General features: G+C 43.4%; 1 protein-coding gene across 3 annotated transcripts in view; it reads left to right on the top strand.

Annotated features, from left to right (window-relative positions):
* Positions 1-22,147, top strand: part of SLC2A12 (solute carrier family 2 member 12) — a 59,463-nt gene that overhangs the window by 19,510 nt on the left and 17,806 nt on the right. Inside the window, exons 2-3 of one of the 3 annotated variants that reach the window (XM_040449129.1) lie at positions 346-1,677; positions 4,792-5,275. In XM_040449129.1, the coding sequence (XP_040305063.1) occupies positions 346-1,677; positions 4,792-4,835 (1,376 nt within the window). In that variant the 3' untranslated portion in view covers positions 4,836-5,275. Of the gene's footprint in view, positions 1-345; positions 1,678-4,791; positions 5,276-20,798; positions 20,922-22,147 lie in introns of those variants that run through there. The other 2 variants (XM_040449127.1, XM_040449128.1) reach the window with 2 other exon arrangements.

The raw sequence follows: 22,147 nt of genomic DNA on the forward strand, positions 1-22,147 counted from the left end.
GAACCAAACGGGGTTGCTCTTGTTTGTTCAGTCTTTATCATCCGTCATCTGCTTATCTTGCGTAGCTGTCTGCTGGCCACTGAGAAACGACAGTGGCACCACAAATAGAAGGAAATGACTTCCTAAATATCCTCACCCCTCTCCTCCAAAAATGAGAGAAAAAGGATATTTCCATTTATATCTAATCATTTTTGTTAATACATTACTTTACTATATTAATGTGCGTGTGTGTATACTCAGTGCTCCGAAAAGCTTACGCACACAAGCTTGAGTCTCCATTCAGACATAAAATGTTTAAACTGATGGCGCAGAACTGACCTCTCTGTCTCTCCTCTCTGCCTGTAGGTTGCGGCATGTTTACTCTCCTGTCGTCTGTCACTGCTGCTGTCAGTGGCCTCCTGGTGGGCTATGAACTTGGGCTCATCTCTGGAGCCCTTCTGCAGATAAGAACCTTATTAGCCCTAACCTGCCACGAGCAGGAGATGGTTGTGAGCTCCCTCCTCATGGGGGCCTTGCTCGCCTCTCTCACTGGAGGGGTCCTGATTGACAGATATGGACGAAGGGCTGCCATCATCTTGTCATCCTGCCTACTTGGACTCGGAAGCCTGGTGTTGATACTCAGTTCATCTTACACGGTCCTCATAGCGGGACGCGTTGCTCTAGGAGTTTCCATTTCACTCTCTTCAATTGCCACATGTGTTTACATTGCAGAGATTGCTCCCCAACACCGAAGAGGCCTGCTTGTGTCACTGAATGAGCTGATGATTGTCATCGGCATACTTTTTGCCTACATCTCAAATTATGCGTTTGCCAGTGTTTCCCATGGCTGGAAGTACATGTTTGGCCTTGTCATTCCCTTGGGAATTTTGCAGGCAATTGCAATGTATTTTCTGCCTCCAAGTCCCCGGTTTCTGGTGATGAAAGGACACGAGGAAGCTGCCAGCAAGGTTCTCAGAAGGTTGAGAGCCGTCTCAGATACAACTGAGGAACTCACTGGGATCAAATCTTCCCTGAAAGATGAAGATCAGTATAGTTTCTGGGATCTGTTTCGATCAAAGGACAACATGAGGACCCGGATAATGATAGGCCTAACATTGGTATTTTTTGTGCAAGTCACTGGTCAGCCAAACATATTATTCTATGCGTCAACTGTTTTGAAGTCCGTTGGCTTCCAAAGCAATGAGGCAGCGAGCCTCGCCTCCACTGGGGTTGGGGTCGTCAAGGTCATCAGCACCATCCCCGCCACTCTTCTTGTAGACCACGTGGGGAGCAAAACCTTCCTTTGTATCGGCTCCTCTGTGATGGCAGCTTCATTGATGACCATGGGCATCGTGAATCTCAACATCCCCATGAACTTCACCAATATCTGCAGAAGCCATAGCCCTGTCAACCAATCATTGGATGAGTCTGTGTTCTATGGGCCTGGAAACCTGTCAGCCAGTGATGACACTCTTAGAGAGCTCTATAAGGAGCTCACTGCCCGCAGCCAAAGCTCCCTAATGCCCATGAGAAATGACATGGATAAGAAAGGAGTGACACACTTACCAAATACTGGACTGAGCCAAGCTCAATACCAGATAGTCACAGATCCCGCGGACGTCCCAGCTTTCTTGAAATGGCTTTCCTTAGCCAGCTTGCTTGTTTATGTTGCTGCTTTTTCCATTGGTCTAGGACCAAGTAAGTATCCTATTTTTTTTATTCCTTCCCTCTTTGCCCTTATGAATGCTAACTTGTTGCCTTTGGCCATCAGAACATCTTATGGCTATGGTACCTTGCACATAAACCTACTAGACATAAGATGGGGATAATACTGGCCACCTGACATTTCTACTCATGTGGAAAGTATGCTTGGCTCATACCTCTCTTGTGAGATGTGCAGGGCTGGTATTCAACAGAAGGATTAGTTTTCCATTATCTGTTGCAGGAGGATAATTTAATAGCAATTGATTGGGGATAAACCAGACCTCAAAAGATGAGTATTGTGCAAGAAATCTGTTTTATGAAAGCAGTTTACTGGAATAACATTTTCTCCCATATCATTCCTGAGTGTCTTCGTGAATGGAAGGAAAAAATCAAGCTTGTAGATTTTCTCAAAGACGCACTGGTGGATGCATTCAGTAATAATGAAGAACAGGGAACGATGAGTTGGGAAGGAGGGTGGATCATTCCTGTAAGTACTGTATGTTTTATCACCAGAGTAACCTCCCTGAGCACTTTACTCATTAAGCAGAAGAATGGGAGTCAAGTTACTCCCATTCAATACAATATAAACAATTTACAGGGAGGGGCGCCTGGGTGGCGCAGTCGGTTAAGCGTCCGACTTCAGCCAGGTCACGATCTCACGGTCCGTGAGTTCGAGCCCCGCGTCAGGCTCTGGGCTGATGGCTCGGAGCCTGGAGCCTGTTTCCGATTCTGTGTCTCCCTCTCTCTCTGCCCCTCCCCCGTTCATGCTCTGTCTCTGTCTGTCCCATAAATAAATAAAAACGTTGAAAAAAAAATTAAAAAAAAAAAAACAATTTACAGGGAGATAGCTACACAGTTGTTCTATTTTATATAGCTGGTCTACTCCCATGACAAAGTTCAAACACTTCTCTTGAGCAAACTCTCTACGGTTTTCCAGAACAGGTTGTTGGTGGCAGTTCCTCGTCTTTTAGCCTCACACACAAAATCCAAACCTCTCTTTAGGGAAGTATAAGTCAACTCCTACAGCTCTCCCTCTCCCCCATTCTTTCTCTCTTTCCCTCTTCCTTTCTTCCTTCCTCTCTCCCACAAAGTTTTGCTGTTGTTGTTTACAAGGATCAGGGACCAAGCAGAGTTGCTCAGATAAAAGGAAATATTGGAGCTTAAGAACATGAGAAGACATTGGTTATGTTGAAGGAGAGGGAATCTCACGGACAAATTTAGGTTTCTGGTTCCAGGACCTGACAATGTTCCTAGAAAGAAAGTCACTTTAGGGCTTGCTCTGGTGATCTACTGTTAGGTCATTAACTATTCATTCAGGTGATATGTATCAAGTGACTAATTTTTTAATAACAAACAACTATGCTAGATGTTGAAGAAATCGTAATGAACAAGACAGACACTGTCCCTGTCTTCAAGGAGATGATACTTGAATTACCTGAACTATATTCCCTGTGTCTGCTTCTTTCTGGTCAGCAACCAGCCGATTTGGCCTCCTTAATCTCAGTTAATTAGTACCTGGATTTGCACATGACTTATATGGCCTCTACAGCTGCTCTGTTTCCTCACTTTGCAGCCTACTCCCACATCTAACTGAGATCAGTCTCTAGATATTGATTCTTTCAAATTCCAGAGAAAGAGAAGGAATCTGATGGGCTCTGTCCTTTGCGACGCAGTCATAAGTGGTTGTTCGGGACACCTCTGGGCCACATGGTCCAAACCATGGGCGACCAGAGCTGGCCCTTCATCTGGCACTGTGAGTTGATGGATTTCCTTCTAAGGGACTGTGCATGGGCAGATACGAGTCAATTCTACAATACCATCAGCCTCTGACCTCTCTGACTTGTTTCTGAACGCTGGCCCTCCTTGTTAAGACTTAGCAATGGCAAATATTATTAATGAACAGTTTCCTGAAAATAGGTTTCGACTATTATTTCAGGAATCAGGCATCTTGGGTGTGTATCTGTGGGACACTTATCTTAGTTAGTTTGGGTTGCTATAACAAAAGACCAAAGACTGGATGGCTTAGACAACAAACATTTATTTCTCATCGTCTGGCGGCTGGTGAGTCCAAGATCAAGGTGCTGGCAGACTTGGTTGTTGGTGAGAGCCCCCCTCCTGGTTTGTGATTGGCCATTACCTTCATAGTGTGTCCTCACATGGCAGAGGGACAGAGAGAGAGACAGAAACAGAGACAGACAAGAGAGAGCTAGCTAGCTTTCTCATGGCTCCACCCTGATGACCCAGTTACCTCCTAAAGTCCCTACCTGCAAATGCTATCCCATTGGGAATTAGGATTTCAACATATGAATTTTATGGGGAACACAAACATGCATGCGGTGCAGACAATACTTACATGGTTACTCTGCTGCACAAAGCTAATGAAATTCGAGAGAGCATCTTACGCTTTTATTCTCAGAAGCTCCTTGAAGTCCACCGGAAGGGCAACGTATAAGTGTTGTCTCGTACCAAGGAACAACTCAAGCTCCTTTGTGAACTTTTCCATATGAAGGAGTACAATAAGTTTTGCTCATGTGATAAACTTCAGGTGGTATTGTCTCGTTGATTTCCTTTGCCAGCGTCTTTTTTTCCTATACGTTCATCATATAACTAAAAATCTTCTTTACATCAATTTTCTTGATCCAGTCTTTTACAATATCAAGAATCAACTAAGAATCTAAGGAAAGGTGAGCAAAAAGAAAAGGATGCTTTTCTTGCTTTAAGTCAGAGAAACTTTTAGGTGAACAGACATTGATCATAAACCTCCAGAACCCACATACTCATGGTATGAGCTCCTACTCCCTTTCTGTCTTTAGTTTTTGGGTAACTTTGAAAACACGCAGCAAATTCTCCGTCACTAGCTTCCCATTTGATACACTAGTGTATTAGAGCAAGAATTCCCCTTTTCAGCAAACTCCGTTTGATTTTGGAAGAAATTATTGGGAGCTGTTTGCTATTTACCCTTTAGGATTCTTGAAATAGTGTTCTCTACTCATTCTTTCAAAATACAATTTAGGCTGTAGATCCAACTCATACGTATTGACACCTATTAGGTCAAATACTGTGCTAGGAAGGTTTTACATACTTTGAAGTATTTCGTTTTACCTTCAGGACAAGCCTGTGAAGAAAGAATGGTCACCAAATTTTACAAATGACGGTACTGGGTCTCACAGAGGCCAACGAAGTGACTTGCTCAAATAATTGAAAAGACTCGTCTTCTGAAATTCAGTGTTAATCCTCGTCCCAGGCAAGAATAAGCAGGCCTCTGTTGGTCTCGAAAATAAATGTTAATTACTTTCTAGTTCCGTCCTCCACGAGGACGCTGTAGAGGCAAGAATGAATGGAAATCGTGTGTCATTGCCCATCACATGAGGCTGTTTCAGTGCTCCACTCTGCATTTTATGCAAGGTAGAGACAGTCCCTCTTTTTCGGAAGCTCTGCTGGGTAAGTGAGCATGTACATTTATAAGGCTGAGCTGCAGGATAAGAGAGAGGGAGGGTAATGATAAGAACACAGAAGTTTCTGATGTGTACTTACTTGAATGACTGAAGTTGACGAAGATAATGTTTACTGGTTGTTTGGTTAGATTTCAAGCCCGGCCCTAACAAAGACTGAAATAACAGTGAATTCAATAAGATTGGAGTTTCTTTCTCTCTCGCTTAGTGACTGGGCAGTTCTGGGTGCTGTGGAGGCCTCCACGGTCAGGTACCAGAAGCCCCTAGATGGTGTCCCCCAAACCTCCTTGTAGCTAGTACTGCCTTCTTGGTTCTCTGTCCATCATGCTGTCTCTTTAAAAATACGAAGATGTGTTTTAAAATTTCATCACCCTTTTCTGATGGCTAATGGGCCCTTGGGAATCAGTGGAAGATGCAAAGTACAGTCAATTAGAGGGAGGCGGGGCATAGGAAGGCCTGGGTAAGGAGGGATTGTGAGCAGCTCTGTCGGGGAAGCAGGACCACTGTAAGTGATAGGGGACAAGGAACTTGTCACAAGGGTTGCCCCTCACACAGGGCCCCGGGGAAGAAAGGATGGCCTCAAAGCCACGACAAACTGGAATCCGCAAGAAGAAACTGGAGCCCACGTCTGTCTCCCACCACATCGACTCTGATGATGCTGGCCACCCACAGAAAAGGGGGTGTCCTTCTCCGTAGAGCCCTGACAACAGCAGGAGAGGCCAGAGGAGGAGACTGGGTGCCATTGGCTAGTCCTCACGACCAGCAGGGAAAGGCAGCCGGTCACAGCCCTAGTGACGTCTAGGACCCAGCAGAGGCTCTGATGTGTCACTTTGGCCTTCCAAGCCTTGTGCAAATTTCTCTTCTGGCCAACCCTCACCAGAACTACCCAGGGGAGGGAACTCTGGGAAACATAGTTCCAGCTCAGCTCAATGGACGCAGTACAAAACCGCCATAGTAATGAACTCCGGACTAAGAAAGAATAGATGTGAATGTGGCCAAAAACATTCCAGAAGGTCAAGGGCCCTGAATGCTGTCTTCAAATGCCGTGATAGATATTTATTTCTGTTAGATATTGTTTCTCTTATTCCTGTGATAGATATTTATTAAGTTGTTAACATGTATGACTAGCTTCCATTCCATCTACTTCTAAAAAAGAGGTGAGATCATTAAATTAATGTCTCTTGGCTTTCGTTTCTTTAGCTATAAAACAAACAAACAAAAAAGACCCTTTTGCTAATGCATTATAAAAGCCTCCACACCTATTTTCTCAGGAATGTTCATTATCTCCCTGCAGCTGATGACTCTCACTTCTCTCTAGTTCTATCGTGTCATATGACTTCGAGCTCCTTTTTTTCCTAATGAGTACGGGATTTTTCCACTTTGACGCTTCACTGTAAGCCCAATGCAAGACGCTCAGTGCTGAATTCTTTTCTCCCTGAGACCAGGGGGAACGGCCCTTTCTTTTCCACGCTGTCTGTCATTCAGTCTGATGCTCTAATGCCTTTTCCCAATCCAGTCAATGACCGAACGCTCTTGCATTGCCGCTCACAAATGCCTCCTGTGTTGAGCTTTTCCTTCCCGTTTCGGCCATCATAGTCGACCCCTTAGGAGCTCGCTCTTTGATTCCCGGCAGACGCTTCGTGTAATTCTCTTACATTGCAGATCCTTCCCATGCCCTCCCGTCCAACATAGGGGCCCCCTTAAATACCATGTTCCTCATATCACCACAGCTCACAAATCTTCCATGGTTTCCTGCTTTCTACCACATCAGAGAAGTCCAATGCCTTTCAAGAGGAAATGAAGATTAGACATTCCCTAGTCCAACGTATTCCTTTTATAGACAAGAAAGAAGTCCATGAGATTGAGAGCACACAGACGTGGGACCAGATCCCCAGGCATCTGGAGCCTCATCCATCCTCTTTCTATTACTCCTTCACCCATCTCTGAGGGAAAGATGGTATGATTTCCAAGGCCCTCCATCATCTCCCCAGCTCCATTTTGTAGTCCGTCAGTGGCCTTGTGCTCCGGTGCCACCACTCATACAGAAGCACGTGTAGACTCCGAATGGACGGCAAAGGGAGGGGCAGCCCTGCCCTCGTGTAGTGAGGTCACGCTTTACCTCTTGGCGCTGCTGTATCTCCACGGCTCCACACCCCGGTCGAGAGACACACGCCCTTGTTATGGTTCCTTTTCCTTCCCCCTCCCCTCTTCCCAGATCCCTCCTATCTTTAGAGCTCAGTGTAAGTCTCGTCTCCTTTAGGGATTCACTCGGTTTCTTAGAGGTCTTTGTTTGTATGCACTACGAAGTATTTCTAGTGTAGAGCGGTCTGGTCCGGGGCCACGGAAGAGCCTGAATGTAAAATCAGAAAAGCTGGGTTCTTCTAATTCCAGCTCTTCTACCTACGGGCCGTGGGATCTTAAAGCCATTTATCTTCTCTGAAGCTGATTCTAATCTATGAATTGTGCATAATGACCCTTGCTCGATCTCACAGGGTAGAGTTGAAGCACGTGCGACTGTTTGGGATGCTGTTGAGTCTGGTGTAAGTGGAAGTCACGTGTGTGATAACACCACTGAGGCCTTAATGATGAAGTGTATTGCTTCGTTATGTTTGTTTTGGCTTATTAACCAAACATCGTTATTAGAATAAGGCCTTTGGGAAAAGAAATGACATCTCATGTTATTTTTTTTTCCTTCTCCTCCTTTAAGTGAGCACTACGTAAGTCTGTTTGAAAACCATGAAGGAAGGCATGTGTGTTTCTAAGAGGAGGAGTTGGGGGAAAAGGAGTTTTAAAATGGGATACAAACATTAAGAAAGATCTCGAAGTGTGGTTTTTACATGTGTCAAGCCTTCCAGGGCAGGCGAGGCACCATATGAGCTATCCCTGCTGGCCACCATCGCGAGGCTCTTTGCGGAACAATCCATCACTTGGGCATATTTCCAAAAAGTCTCTTTCTGGTTTGGCCCGTCAGATACGATATAGGGAAGTGAGGAGGCCTTGAAAAGAGGTAGTGAGAGGCACTTAGGGCTTTTCTTTGTCAAGTCGTGAAGCATTATTGGGGAATTTCCGACTCAGAGTATCTAAAAGTAGCCCCAGTTTTTCTTGGACATCTCTACCTTTTGCTGCTAGAAAGAGAAGAGAGTTCTTTCTGCTAAGGAGGTAGAGAATCTCATGGTCGAAGGAGGTTTGGGTGTGGGAGAAGAAATGACCCTTTGTCTCATGGTTTCCCCAGCTTATAATTGCAGTTCCAAGGACTGAGCTGGGTGACATGTAGGTAACAAGATATGGGTTCAATTACTAAGAAAAGGAAGAGTGTGGATTTTGGAGTAGGGTGCTGCCTGGAGGTGAATCTCCACTCTGCTAGCTGTGCAACCTTGAGGAAGTTAGTTAACTTCTCTGTGCCTCATTTTTTATCACTTGTAAATATGGATATGATTAATAATTAAATCATAGCCTTGTTAAGATTAAATCGGCTCATAATGAAGTCCTTAAAGACTGGCACTCAGAGTGCCATATAAGTACATGTTGAGTAAAAGAAATAAATAAGCTTAGGGGTGCCTGGGTGGCTCAGTCGGACTTCGGCTCAGGTCATGATCTCGCGGTTCGTGAGTTCGAGCCCCCACAGGGCTCTGTGCTGACAGCTCAGAGCCTCGAGCCTGCTTCGGATTCTGTGTCTCCCTCTCTCTCTGCTCCTTCCCCACTCATGCACTGTCTCTCTCTGTCTCTCAAAACTAAACATTATTTAAAAACAAAAAAAGAAAGAAGCCTACAGATTGGGTACTCACTCATGAATCTGTGGGGGCACGCAGTCTGAGGCAGAACCCCAAATCTTCCCCTCTGGTGAGAAGCAGTGGTTATTTCATACACGTGGTTTGGGTTATTGATTCTTCTAGAGTTTTCAGAAGGGATCTGGTAACTGTCCTTTTTTTTTTTTTTTTTTTTTTGCCAAGAGTCAGTCATTTATGTCTGTATATTATGTTGTAGTTTTTTTCTTTTTAAAAAAAACGTAACCTAGGATTTCCAATTTGGTCACCAAAATTGTATTCTAGAGCATTAGTATAAACCTTGCAAGCCAGTTGGAGTTTAAAGATTTTTATTAGGAGCAAGGTTTTCATACCAGATCTTGAATGCATAATAAAACTTACTAATCTCATGTGATTATTGCCCAGGTATTTCATTTAAAGAGTTTATTGCTTGTAATAGATGCAAATCCTTTGTGTATAAAGGGAGTTAGCTGCCTTACTAAAGTAAAATGAAAGCAAGATTAAACTGTTTTTATTAAGTCTTCTTAAATCTGGATTGGCTTAGAACAACATTCCTTAATTGTATTAGATCACAACATAGTTTCTTCAGCCAAAAAAAAAGTGTTTCTATTTTTAGGTTAAAGTACATGCCCTACATCATTTTGTTTTCTGGTCCTCTGTTTCCCTCCGTGTAACATCATAAAGCTCGGCCTAGAATTTGAATTCAGGAGGGGGCATGAATTTGGTCGGTACCAAGTAATCTTATGTATTTTATTGTATGCGTCTAATATACTATTCAGGGAAGGAATCCATCGTCTTAATCCGCTTGCTGAAGGGCTCATGGTCTAAAGTCTCTGCCTTCCATTTTTCTGTTACTCATCCAAAAACTCTTCCATCAAAAGAAATCAGGATATAGATGCCACTGCTTCTGTTAGAGACATTTATTTAACATTCTACTTTCCATACCTCGTTTTTCACTTTAAAATACGTTCAAAATCAGAATCTTACCCTCGCCTGTGCTTCTGGGGTGGTCCTGATCGAACGTCACTTAGCTCCTTCTAATTACAGAATATTTGTCCATCATGGTTCAAACTTCAGGGTTGAACCAGAGGTTCCTTACACTGTGAGGACATAGACCCACAGGAAGATTTCCCTTTGACTCACGTTCAAAAGTAAAGCACAGATGAGCCCAAACCCGAGGCGTGGAATTATTAGCTCATGAGTTCGTTTGAGGTGACATTTGTGTAGAAACCCAGCCCTCCTTAAAGTGGCCACCGTAACACAGAAAAATGTGTGTGGCTGTTCTTTTCACAATAATTAGGGCTGTTTAAAATCCAAACCTTACTATGTTCATAAATTAATGAATTAACCTCTTCCATCTCATGACTAGTCTCTATTCATGAAAGCAGATGGAAGGAATTTGTCTGACGTCACATGCTAAGTTCGGTAATGAGACTGTGGCTGTTATCTGTTAACTACCTTTGTATTCACCCATTCAAGCACAACCTTACACTGCAGGCTGAGTGACAGGTGCCACCAATGAGCCTCCCAGAGCCCTTCTACTAAATAGGCAGAAGTTCCAGCAAGAAAGCGACTTGCGGGGACCCAGAGGCGGAGGGAGAGGGAGGAAGCGGCGATTGGGGGGGGGGGGGTCATCAGTTCACTCGCTTATGCGGCATATGTGTATTGCTCACCCATGACATACGGGGCTCAGTGACAGGTGTGGCGATTCGGGGTGGGTGAGCGAGGCCCACGATGTGCCCTCGTGAGCCCAGTGATGGGGACAGGCAATAAGCAAGAAAATGACTACATGCGTGGTACAGTGTCAAGAGGAGAGAAATGCTCACACCTAGCTTTAGGTAAGACTAGTAAAGAAATAATGGAAAGGATAAATGGAATAGCCTGTGTGGAGGAGGTCGAAAGGTCACAGAAAGCCTTTCTGGTGTGGTGACATTGGGCCAATGCTTGTATGAAGAAAGTGGTGTGAAAATCTGGGGGCAGGGAGTTTGAATCAGGGGTGATGGCAGGTCAAGGGGCCTTGAGGGGACATGAGCTTGACTGAAGATTTGGCAGAACAGCAAGAAAGCCTGTTGAGGCCATACCACGGGGTATTTGAATTCGGACCAGGCTTTGACATCTGACTGCCTGGCCTCGAATCTCAGGTCCAGGGTATGGAACTTTGGGCAAGTCAGTTCATCTCTCGAGGTTTCAATTTCCTTATCTAGAAAATGGGACAATACTGTCTGCCTCACAGTGTAATCGTGGGGTTAAGTGAGGCAATCTATATCAAGCATTCCTAGTTCAGTGCCTGACGTCCAGTGTGGACTCAATACAGCTAATTATTATGCTAATAAATGTCAGACAAGACGTGAATAGTTCTGATAATGCCACCACTGACCGCAGCAGGCGTTTTGTTCAAGCCATGTCAGGACACACGGGAAGTACCTCACAGCCCTATGTTGAATTATGATGCCATGGTCCTCATCACCTCCCTTCTATACACTATTCCACTTGGGTCAAGACTAAAATGAATAGATTTGGGCCTTAAAATATCTTTTAATTCTGGATTACCTGCAGTCAAGAGAGCTTCCTAGGAAACCAGACATGGCTTAGTGAAGGTCCTGAAGCTTTGGTGAAAGGTGTGAGGTAGGCTGAGAAACACCCACCTGTCCACTCTTCTACGTTGGTGCAACTAATTCAGACTATATGTCCTATGTGTACACAACCTCTATCTTGTTCATTGTTGTTTCCTCCAGCCTAACCTAGGGCCTGGCCCACAGCAGGGGTGCAATAAATATGTGTTGTAGGAGTCAAAAAAGTGTTTCTGGAACTCTCTCAGCTTCTGGGACTAAAGGGGAGCTCTCTGTCTAGTTTGGGGTTGATACATCCTGATCTCCTCTGGTATATGAGTCAGTGTATAGGGAATTAGAGATGCATGTATGGTGTATAGAACCCTGTGTACCTTTCACCAAAAATTATATCTGAATAAAGCTACTCAATTCCGGATGCAAGGCCATCTCCAATATTTGATGACCTAAGAAGTTTTACATTTTAAATTTCCTAAAATTAAGGCCATTAAAAAGTTGTAGTGTTATACAAAATATTCATCTCCAGATTTCTATTGTTTTCCCCAAATACAAGACCCAGCCCTTCCTTTGAAAACAAAGATTAAGATTAGCAATGTCATGGAATAATGTTCCATACCTTGGTTTAGTAATTAGGTGTATTTAAACTTGACTCTACAGAAAAAATTTGAGTCAATTCCTTCACAGTTTTCCTAAGAGAAATATGTGAAAATCTGAACCTGGCATTTGAGACTTGTTTCTGCTTTTTAATTAATATTAGAGTTTACAGAAATATTTCAATGGATTATCTCGGGCTTAACGATCCCATTGAATCCATCAGATGTAAATGGGCAGTCCACAGTTAGTAATAAAAGATCTTTGTAGAAAAATCATACCATTGCCACAAGTAATCAAACTCTCAAGAACTGTAAACTGGCTGATATTTTAGCCCACTTGCAAGCTAACAACAGACAACAAGCTAACGACAGAAAACAAGCTAACCACAAAGAGAAAGAGATAATCCCTGCACATATTATGGGTTATTTTTGAGAAGAGGGGCCCCAAGCCTAGGGAACCCGAAACTTTTATAATAGACAGTAAGCCAGCCTGATTTCTTCCATGGAAGACATTATCTTTAATTTATTGGATTGTAAACAAACCTTTGCTCCGGAGGAGACCCTATATCTGTCTTCCAAGGCTGTTTGTTACACAAAAATCCCAGACCAAAGACAGCGCTTTTGCTCAGAAGATATGCAGAACTGCGAGAGAGCCACAGAGAATTGTCTCTCGAGTCAAGTAACCCCCAAAAGCTGATTTAATGTTTTCAATAAGAAACCAGAATTTTTTTAAGTTGCAAAAACTGTAGAGTCTAACTTTTTGTGTGGTTTAGTTTTACGGAGTCTAGCCAGCTTTTTGGAGGATGGGTTAGCAGTAGGAAGCATAAGACTCCTCTGCCATAACATTCAAATTTAGATTTTATACCCAAATAACTCTAGTTCTTCAAACAGCAATTGTTCATGTGATGTTTGCATAGCTAAAGATTTTGATAGTTCCGGGATGTGAAACAGCAGGTTCTAATTTGGAAGCTGCTTCACTCTAAGATATATTGGGTTTAGAACACAGAAGCATACAGACCAGAGTACATTGAATGTTTCAAAAAAGATTTCAGTATTCTTCATATTGCCTCCTAGGCTCTAGGGCTTTAATATTCAGAATCATGACTGTTAAAGGCAGTTTTAGTGATCATCTTTTTTCTCCTCCAATTCTTATAGGATAGTTACATACCTTTAGAGAAAAGGCATACTGCATACATTATTATGCTTTATTTTATTTATTTAATTTTTTAATGTTTACATTTGAGAGACAGAGAGAGAGAGACAGAGAGAGAGAGAGAGAGTGAGTGGGGGAGGGGCAGAGAAAGAGGGAGACACAGAATCCGAAGCAGGTCCCAGGCTCTGAGCTGTCAGCACAGAGCCTGATGCGGGGCTCAAACTCTCAAACCGTGAGCTCATGACCTGAGCTGAAGTCAGATGCTTCACTGAGCCACGAGGTGTCCCCCAAATTATTATGCTACAAACGTGGGTGTTTTATTATCAACTGTAGCCATTAAACAATCATATTCACACATTAGTCTGTGTTAAGTTTAAGTGTGTAAGTTTAAGATCTTTCCAAATTTTTTTTCTTTTAAATCTTAGGTTTTAGTTATCACCAATATTCCCACCCGTACTCTTCCTTTTTTCCAATTAATGAAGTTAAAGGCCATGTTGATTGATGAAAATGGTGATTTATTTGGTGCTCTGATGTGAGTCATTAAAATAATGCAAAGTAAATTTAAAAATGGTATCTGAATAGTTTTATACTAAGTTTGCATCTGAGCGAAAGAGGAAAGGCTTAAAGAAATATGTGCCCTTGGGGCGCCTGGGTGGCTCGGTCGGTTAAGCGTCCCACTTCGGCTCAGGTCACGATCTCACGGTCCGTGAGTTCGAGCCCCACGTCGGGCTCTGTGCTGAAAGAAATATGTGCCCTTGCCCAGTGAAATCCTATTTTCCTCTTTGGAGTTACATGAAGCAGGAAACCAGTACCTAACAGCAGCAGTGTAAAAATTGCATTTTTGTAGCATGAGCACAACTCAACACTTAATGAAATGACACCATCAGTTCCGTTACCATGGGCAACTGTTCCCATAAAACAAGTGCTGAACTTCCCTCTCAGTCGGCACCACAGCGTAGTCCTGTGCCCTTGAAGCCTGTGAATATCACACAGTAAAGATGTGAAAGAAACAGACTAAGGTTTTAATACTGTCTTGATCAACCCAAGCATTCCTTTGCTACTTTCTGTTTTCCGGAGCACGATGTTAAGAATTTTTCCGAGGAATATTTGCAACATTTAAAAACCAGAATACCTTTCTGATTAAGCCCAAAGCAATCATCAAAAAAGCGCCGCATAATGTATTAGCTCTGAAGCATGACATTCAAGTTATAGTTTAGACAAGAAAAGACTAATTTCTCGTAACCCCTTTTTTTATTTTTCGTTTTGAATCCTAGTTCAGTGGTCCGAAAATTGGGATAGTCATACTCCTAGAGGTTCATTTTCCAGAGTACTCCTTCAATGGTACATCAAAGAAAATAAATTTCTTGATTCTTTAGGGAAAATCTGTTCCCTAAATTTTCTTCTTCCTCATCTCCATTGTAATAACTGTTGTTAAAGCACACCCATTACCCATCAGGAAACCTTTTTATTATGACACATGTCCCAAATTATAAAAACCTCAGGAGCACTAATCAAAAAAATAATTGGAAATATTGCTGTATTGAGGAGGGCACCTTTTGGGATGAGCACTGGGTGTTGTATGAAAACCAATTTGACAATAAATTTCATATACTGAGTAAAAAAAAAAGGAAATATTGCTGTAGGTATGGTATGGAAAAATGAGAATGACTAGATAATCATCTTTTCATAAACCTAGATATTTCCAATAATTTACTTTCAACAAAATTAAAGAATGAGCTAACCAAGTTATGAGCTGATATATCATTACAAAAACTTGTTTTGTTAATGCAGAGAACTGAGTGATACTGCTGTTATAAAATTTCTTCAACTCCCCATCTTTTTTCATTATCCTTGAGAACAATAAATTTCATCTAAAGAGTAGAAATGTACCATATTGTTCTAGAAGTGACATTCACCCACACATACATGATAAAGAAAAAACTCCCCGGTCAATTAAGAGAGGCTTTTTTTCAATACATTTCACTTTTCATATCTGATAGTTATTTCTAAAGATTTGTAACGTATTTCTATAATTTTCATCCATTTTGTATTAATTATTGTGTTAATACCTGAGGGAAAAAATACCAAAATCTCTTAGGGGAAATTTAAAAATCCCTAAAATTTCAATTTAAGGTAATGTTTTTTCAGAGAATTATGATGGAGTGACCAAAAGACTTTCAGGTTTATAAATGCATTACAAAAGGATAAAATACCAAGTTCAAGGTGAAAAACTATATAAAATTGATGTTAAATACCTTATTCCTGTATTTTTTAAATGGATGATGATGAATATCAGATAGGTATGGTATTTCATAGAATGATAAGTGTTCTATTTTATATTAGAGTGTATAATACCATAGAAGTTGCATTCTTTGCTATCAGTTAAATTTATGGTGAAAGGGAGTTTGATGCTGGCTTATAAAGAAAGAAAGTACTTAGTTTTTCAAATTATTTTAAAGGTTACACAAGAAGAAAGTTTGAAGACCACTGCCAATAGCTTTTTCTTATTTCCAACTGGTTCCTGCTCACAAAGGAGTTCCATGATCAATTCTGGCATTTTTTAAACGGAGGGTTATTCGATTTATTCCAATTTCCCCTACAATATTTTCAAAAAATCAGTTGGTGTTGACTAGAGATCATGAAGATAGAAAGATTAGGGAACATTGAGACTTTCTTTTGTTGCTTTTCTTGGTTTGTTTAAGTAATACAAAATAGTATTCTTGAATAAAATATTTGAGAAGAGGCCAGGCATGAGCAAAACTCAGAGAGACTGAGAGAAAGGAGAATATAAGAATAAAAATAAAAATAAGCGAAAGCTATTGCATCATCACTGATGTTGGAAATGGTGCTCTACAGTGCAGAGTACTTTTAAAGAGCACACTTATCCTATTTAGGGAACTTCCAAAGCCAGGATTTAAACATCTGGTTGGGAGGAAATGGGCCTATTTCCCTCTCACATTCATATTTAAAGGACCTCTTGGCAGACAGAGAGCTAGGTGTGCCCTGTGCTGTTTGCATAGGCAATAAAAGTCATGGGATTTAGCTTTACTTCTGCAAAGTGTGGAACACTGATTTCTCAGCAAGTCAGGTTGTTGAAAACTCTGCACCCTGAGTGTAGAACTTCCTCCAAAGTTGCTAGGAATTCTCTGGTAAGAGTTTAAGACCTCCACGAACTTTTCAAACCTGGAGCTAGCATGCCAGGAGGTTCAGGAAAAGCTCAAGCTAAATGGAAGGTGTGCCTGGAGAGCCGCCGGGTCTGATAAGTGATAGACTTGGTGGCTCATATGGAGGGGGTGGAGATAAGCAGGCAGTTTACCTTTGGGTGGGCTGGGTCATCTCCACTGATGGCCCCTACCAATGCAAGTCCTTGTCCTCCACGCACATGGAGATACGTCAACATATTTTTTGACACTGTGTCCGGCCGTCAACACTGTCTGCAGATCTCACCCGGATCAGCCGCGTTCTGACGGGCAGCCGTGGTGATTCAGTAGCATGTGAAATACAAGTTCCAATACTTGTGGACAAATTGTGTCCTGGCAAGTCCAAAATCTCCTCTATCCTCGCAGCCACAAAAGAAAGCCTTGAAGACCTGTGCAGAGGGTCACCTGGGTGGCTCAGTCAGTTAAGCATCCGACTTTGGCTCAGGTTGCGCACTCATGGTCCGTGAGTTCGAGACCTGCATTGGGCTCTGTACTGACAGCTCAGAGCCTGGAGCCTGCCTCACATTCTCTCTCTCTCTCTCTCTCTCTCTCTCTCTCTCTCTGCTTCTACCTTGCTCGTGCTCTGTCTCTCTCACTCTCTCTCAAAAATAAATAAACATTGGGGCGCCTGGGTGGCTCAGTTGGTTAAGTGGCCGACATCAGCTCAGGTCGTGATCTCGCAGCTCGTGGGTTCAAGCCCCGCGTCAAGCTCTGTGCTGACAGCTCAGAGCCTGGAGCCTGCTTCGGATTCTGTGTCTCCCTCTCTCTCTCTGCACCCCCCCCCACACACACACACTCAGACTCTGTCTCTCTCTCTCTTTCAAAAATAAACATTAAAAAAAACTAAAAGAATAAACATTAAAAAAAAAGGCATGTGCAGACTGACATTTATGGAGGCACGAATTGCCAAGGTAGTCCTGGAACGTCAGGGTTAAAGGTGGAATAACAGAAATCAAGGAGGACTGTTTCAGGGTCTGCTAAACTGTAGCGGTGGCACTCATTGTGGAAGAGTTCGCTATGCGGTGGGCACTAAGCATCCCCTCTGGCTCTGTCATCAGGGAAGGGGAGAACAAGGACTCCCAGAGAAAGCCAGCACTTCCTCACGGTGCCATGTGACAATAGCTCAATTTTCCCTGGGAGAGCGATGAGGCCATCTCATGAGAACGCAACGTTGCTGATTTTCAGAAGACTTCTACTTGCCATTACCAATATCAACATAGTAAATCCCCATGTGACATTTACATCTCCGCGCTCCTTCCTTGTGAACTGATACAGAGCTTCTCCATTCTTTCCGCTTTGTCGTGGCCCCTTCCCAGGGAACGTGGAGGCTTTTCATCATCTTGCTCCTGAGGCTGCCGTGGAAAGATTCTTATCCTTTCAGGAAGTTTTCCCTTGCTGCAAGGACCATCTTCAGAACTTTATTTCACTTTCTGATTTTGGAAGTCTGTGATTTTAGGGTGCTGAACTCATTGTTAAAATAATATCAACAATTTTAACAATAGTTTTAACAATTAAAATCCTTATTTTTGACTTAACAGGCTTCTTATTGGGAGGTTGAACCATCCTTGTCAAAATGCTTGTCAACTGCTACAGCACCCAGTTTGTCAATATTAGATAAGCCAAGGTATCGATTCTTGAATTCTTTCTATTAGATCAAAAAAGAAGTGGAAGCTTTCCACAATGATGCATTATTTTTGGAAACGTCAGGCGCAAGGTTTGCCTGACAAGCTCTTATCAGAGACGAAGGAAAGTCCCTCTCTCAACATTCAGTTCATTGCTCACTGACTGGTTCAACTGCCCAAGAAGCTGGCTCAGGTGCTGAATTGAATGCACACCTAGTACCCAGGCTTTCAGTGTAGACTGTGGGTCCTTTCAGGAAGCCTCTGACAGTTCAGATTGAGTGCTTATAACTAGGGCTTTAGGAAACTGTCCCATCTTCTTGTTGGCGAGCTCTACCACTTTCTACGACAGAAAGATCAGCTCATTTTCATCCGATGTCAGCGTGGGTCTGATGACCCCAGCAATGATTTTCCAAAATCCCACCAAATAATTCCCAGAGGAGGTCATGATGAAACTGGGGAGGGAAGGAGGGAGTTTCAGAGGTGACGAAGTGGGGATGAAAGTAGACCAAGAAAACCTGTGTGAGGGGCACCTGGGTGGCGCAGCCGGTTAAGTGTCGGCTCAGATCATGATCTCACGGTTTGTGAGTTCGAGCCCCGAGTGGGGCTCTGGGCGGAGAGCTCAGAGCCTGGAGCCTAGAGCCTGTTTCGGATTCTGTGTCTCCCTCTCTCTGCCCCTCCCTCGCTCATGCTCTGTCTCTCCCTCTCAAAAATAAGTAAACATTTAAAACGTTTTTTAAAAAAAATAAAGCAAACTTGTGCGAACTCCTCCAGAAAACAGAATGAAAGAGTGACCCATCCCCCACCTCCTCCTTATGGCTGCTAGAGCAAAAGGTGATAAGAGACCCTCCGCTCTACCTTGACAAAAAACGATGGCAGAAAGGGGCAGAGGGGATTGGTCTGTGGCGTAGATTATTTAGCTCCAAAGAAATTGCATATACATAAATTCATCTTGCATTTGTCCAAGGGCAGGTCATTACAAAGACTTTGCTAGAATCACACAACCGTCAGAGCCAGATCCCCAGTCTTAACAAAGCCCCGGACAAGGTTACCCCAGCACTGCTTTGGTCTCATTAAGAGCAAAGTGATCCTACCTCGGGTGTAATCTGCAAGAACCCAATAAAGTTTTTTTTGGTTTTTTTTTTTTTTTTTTTTTTTTTTGCAAGTAGGAAGCGGAGGGGAGGGGTACAAAATGTTGACTTTGAATTCCCTGTTAATTAAAACAATGATCATCGTGTTCCTTTTGTTTAAAGTATCTTCCATGCCCTAAAGGTAACTCGATACGGATTCACGTGGAAAAGGTAATCAAGAAAAAAAAATGTTTCTCCAGCTCTCTTCTATAATTCAATTTGTTTTTCTTACTTTGAAACAGCAAATTTACTATGAGCAGATGTTTTCAGCCCAGAGCCTGCTCTCGTCATGCGAGCCAAGTTGTTAAATTAGAGGCACAGCTGACAGCTTGGTTCCCACATGATCCCTCCCAGTGGTTGCCCGCAGGGGGGCCCCTCCCTGGCTTCAAGCTTCTCCCCGCCCCCACCCCCCACCTCCACTGGGCTAGGACGGTACATCTGGGCTGTATGTGACTGATGGCTTTCCAACACAAGGTGACTTAGCCAGCAGTGAGCCCGGGCAGCTGGGGCAGCTCCTGCGTCCTTCTTTCTTCAGAATCAAAGGCTTAGATTCCACATTTACTTATTCATTAACAAATATTTATTGAGCCACCAGCAAGAGAGCACCGTGATTAAAAAGCATGAGTTTCACAGACTGACCGCCAGGACTCAGTGGCACCCGTGCCACTTGTGAGCGCCGTGACCTTGGCAAATTATTAACTCTTTCAGCCCGAGTTTCTTCTCTTGTGAAGAGGGATAGTATTAGTTCCTATCGTGTGAGATTTGAGGAGACTCGTTTGAAGTAAGTTTCGGGACGTGCTCTGTCCGTTGTACGAACTCGTAGCGCCTTTATGAGGGCAGATTGGACTGGAAAGGCTGTAAGCAGAAGACAAGTGCGTTTGCTCCTCGGCCGCCCCTCCTGATCCCATCAGGAGGGTCCTATAATGCTCCCCGTCACTCCCAGAGAATCAAAAGTGCTCTGGTCAGTTTTTGTGCCGACCAGAGTCTCCTTTCAGACACTCAAACATTAAGTCAAGTATAATAATCAAATTTCAGAGCTCTGTTGAATTCAGACCTTCTGTCCACTCAGCTTGCCCAGGTCAGGAAGACCAAGTGGGAGAAGGGGGAATAAGAGAGCCTCCTTCCTCCTGCCTTCGTGGCTCCATTTCCTACCCACTCATTAGCTATGATGTTGGATTTCTCCAAGGTCAGGGGCAAAGGAAATTATAGGGAAGGGCCCAGACATGGAGCAGGTAGAGCGCTGGTCTGGCCCTGAGGCTCTGTATTTGGCAGAGGGCCCAAGCTGCCTCTCTGGTTGCTCCCTGGCAGGTGGCCCCAGCCACTGCCCCTCCCATTTGCATTTCTCAGTCCTGTGTCACATACCCGCGCTTTCTGTCCTCCCGCCCCCCACCCCTGGCCCACCCCTCCTCCAGGATTGTCAGGCTCTGTTGGTGTTTCTCCCGAATCCTTTCTCACTTGGCTGGAGAGGAGCAGGAAGCCTGTCCTCTTCCCTCCTGCCAACGAAGGACCCAGCCCTGCTCTCCAACCATAAACCACTCAGGGCCAGAGCCGAGGTCGGAGGTCAGGGGGCTGGCCCTCCATTTCAATGGGTGTTTGATAATTTCGCTGCTCCCCACCCTCTCTTCCCTTTCTTCTAGTGCCCTGGCTACTACTGAGCGAGATTTTTCCTGCTGGAATTAGAGGACGAGCCATGGCTTTAACTTCTAGCATGAACTGGGGCATCAATCTCATCATCTCTCTGACATTTTTGACTGTGACCGGTAAGGACCTGCTGTTTGCCTCTAACACCTTTTGTGCTCATAGGACAAATGTTGGGGAAGCACACTCACCTAAAAGACATTTCACTGTGGACATTTTTAAAACATTCAAACATAAAGAGGATGTATCTGATGTACCGACCACCCAATTTAAAGTTATCATTCTCAATTCGTTTATAACCCCAGCTTCTCTCTCCCCGAATTGTTTTGGGTCATATCCGAGACAGGACGTCATTTTGTCTATAAAATTTCCACGTGGACCTCTAAAAGATCAGGCGTTTAAAACCTATACCTGCAAGGTCATTATCAGAAATAAAAATATTCACAGTAATCCCTTAGAATCAAATATCGAGTCCGTATCCACATTCTTCCATGTCTTACAGTTATTTTTTATATTTTGTGTTATTTTTTATGTCTTTTATACACTTTTTATGTTTTCTTATACTGTGTTTGAATCACGATCCACATGACACAATCTGCCGTTGATTGACATGGCTCCTAATTTGTAGGTTTCCTCTCCATTTCCTCCTTTTCCTGCCCATCTTTGGATTGGTAATGAAGAAACTGGGTCATTTGTTTCAAAGAGTTTTCCCCACGCTGGGTTTTGCTGATTATAGTCATGTCACGTGGCCTTCTGTCTTTTGGGTTTCCTGAGAACTGCTCTTTAGATCTCGAAGCTTGAGAGCAGATTTAGATTTTCTCATTTGTTTGTCTATAAACTCCTTCACAGATGATGGAGGGTGTCCTGCCACAAAGGCACACCCTGTGTGTCTGCTTGTCTGTCTGTGTCCCACTTTGTCATGCAGGCCCCTTCGAGGATCATCACCCAGATCCGTTATTTTTTTTTAAGTGTTGTTGTTTAATATTTTATTCATTTTTTTTTGAGAGAGAGAGAGAGAAAGACAGAACACGAACAGGGGAGGGACAGAGAGAGAGGGAGACACAGAATCTGAAGCAGGTTCCAGGCTCTGAGCCGTCAACCCAGAGCCCCACACAGGGGCTCGAACTCACAAACTGCGAGATCGTGACCTGAGCTGAAATCGGATGCTTAACTGACTCAGCCACCCAGGCACCCCAGATCCGTTATTTTCATTGCCTCGCTCCTTCTGTGTTTTTGTCATTGATATTTCTCTAAGGAGGAATTTCTTCTCATTAGTTATTTGCCTGCCCTAAAGGATGAATCGTAGGAAAAAGGCAAGGTAAGTGCTTGATGTTTTCTCTTGATTTTC

Source organism: Herpailurus yagouaroundi, unplaced genomic scaffold, assembly GCF_014898765.1.
Source record: "Herpailurus yagouaroundi ecotype Mexico unplaced genomic scaffold, PumYag 198, whole genome shotgun sequence".
Taxonomy (NCBI): domain Eukaryota; kingdom Metazoa; phylum Chordata; class Mammalia; order Carnivora; family Felidae; genus Herpailurus; species Herpailurus yagouaroundi.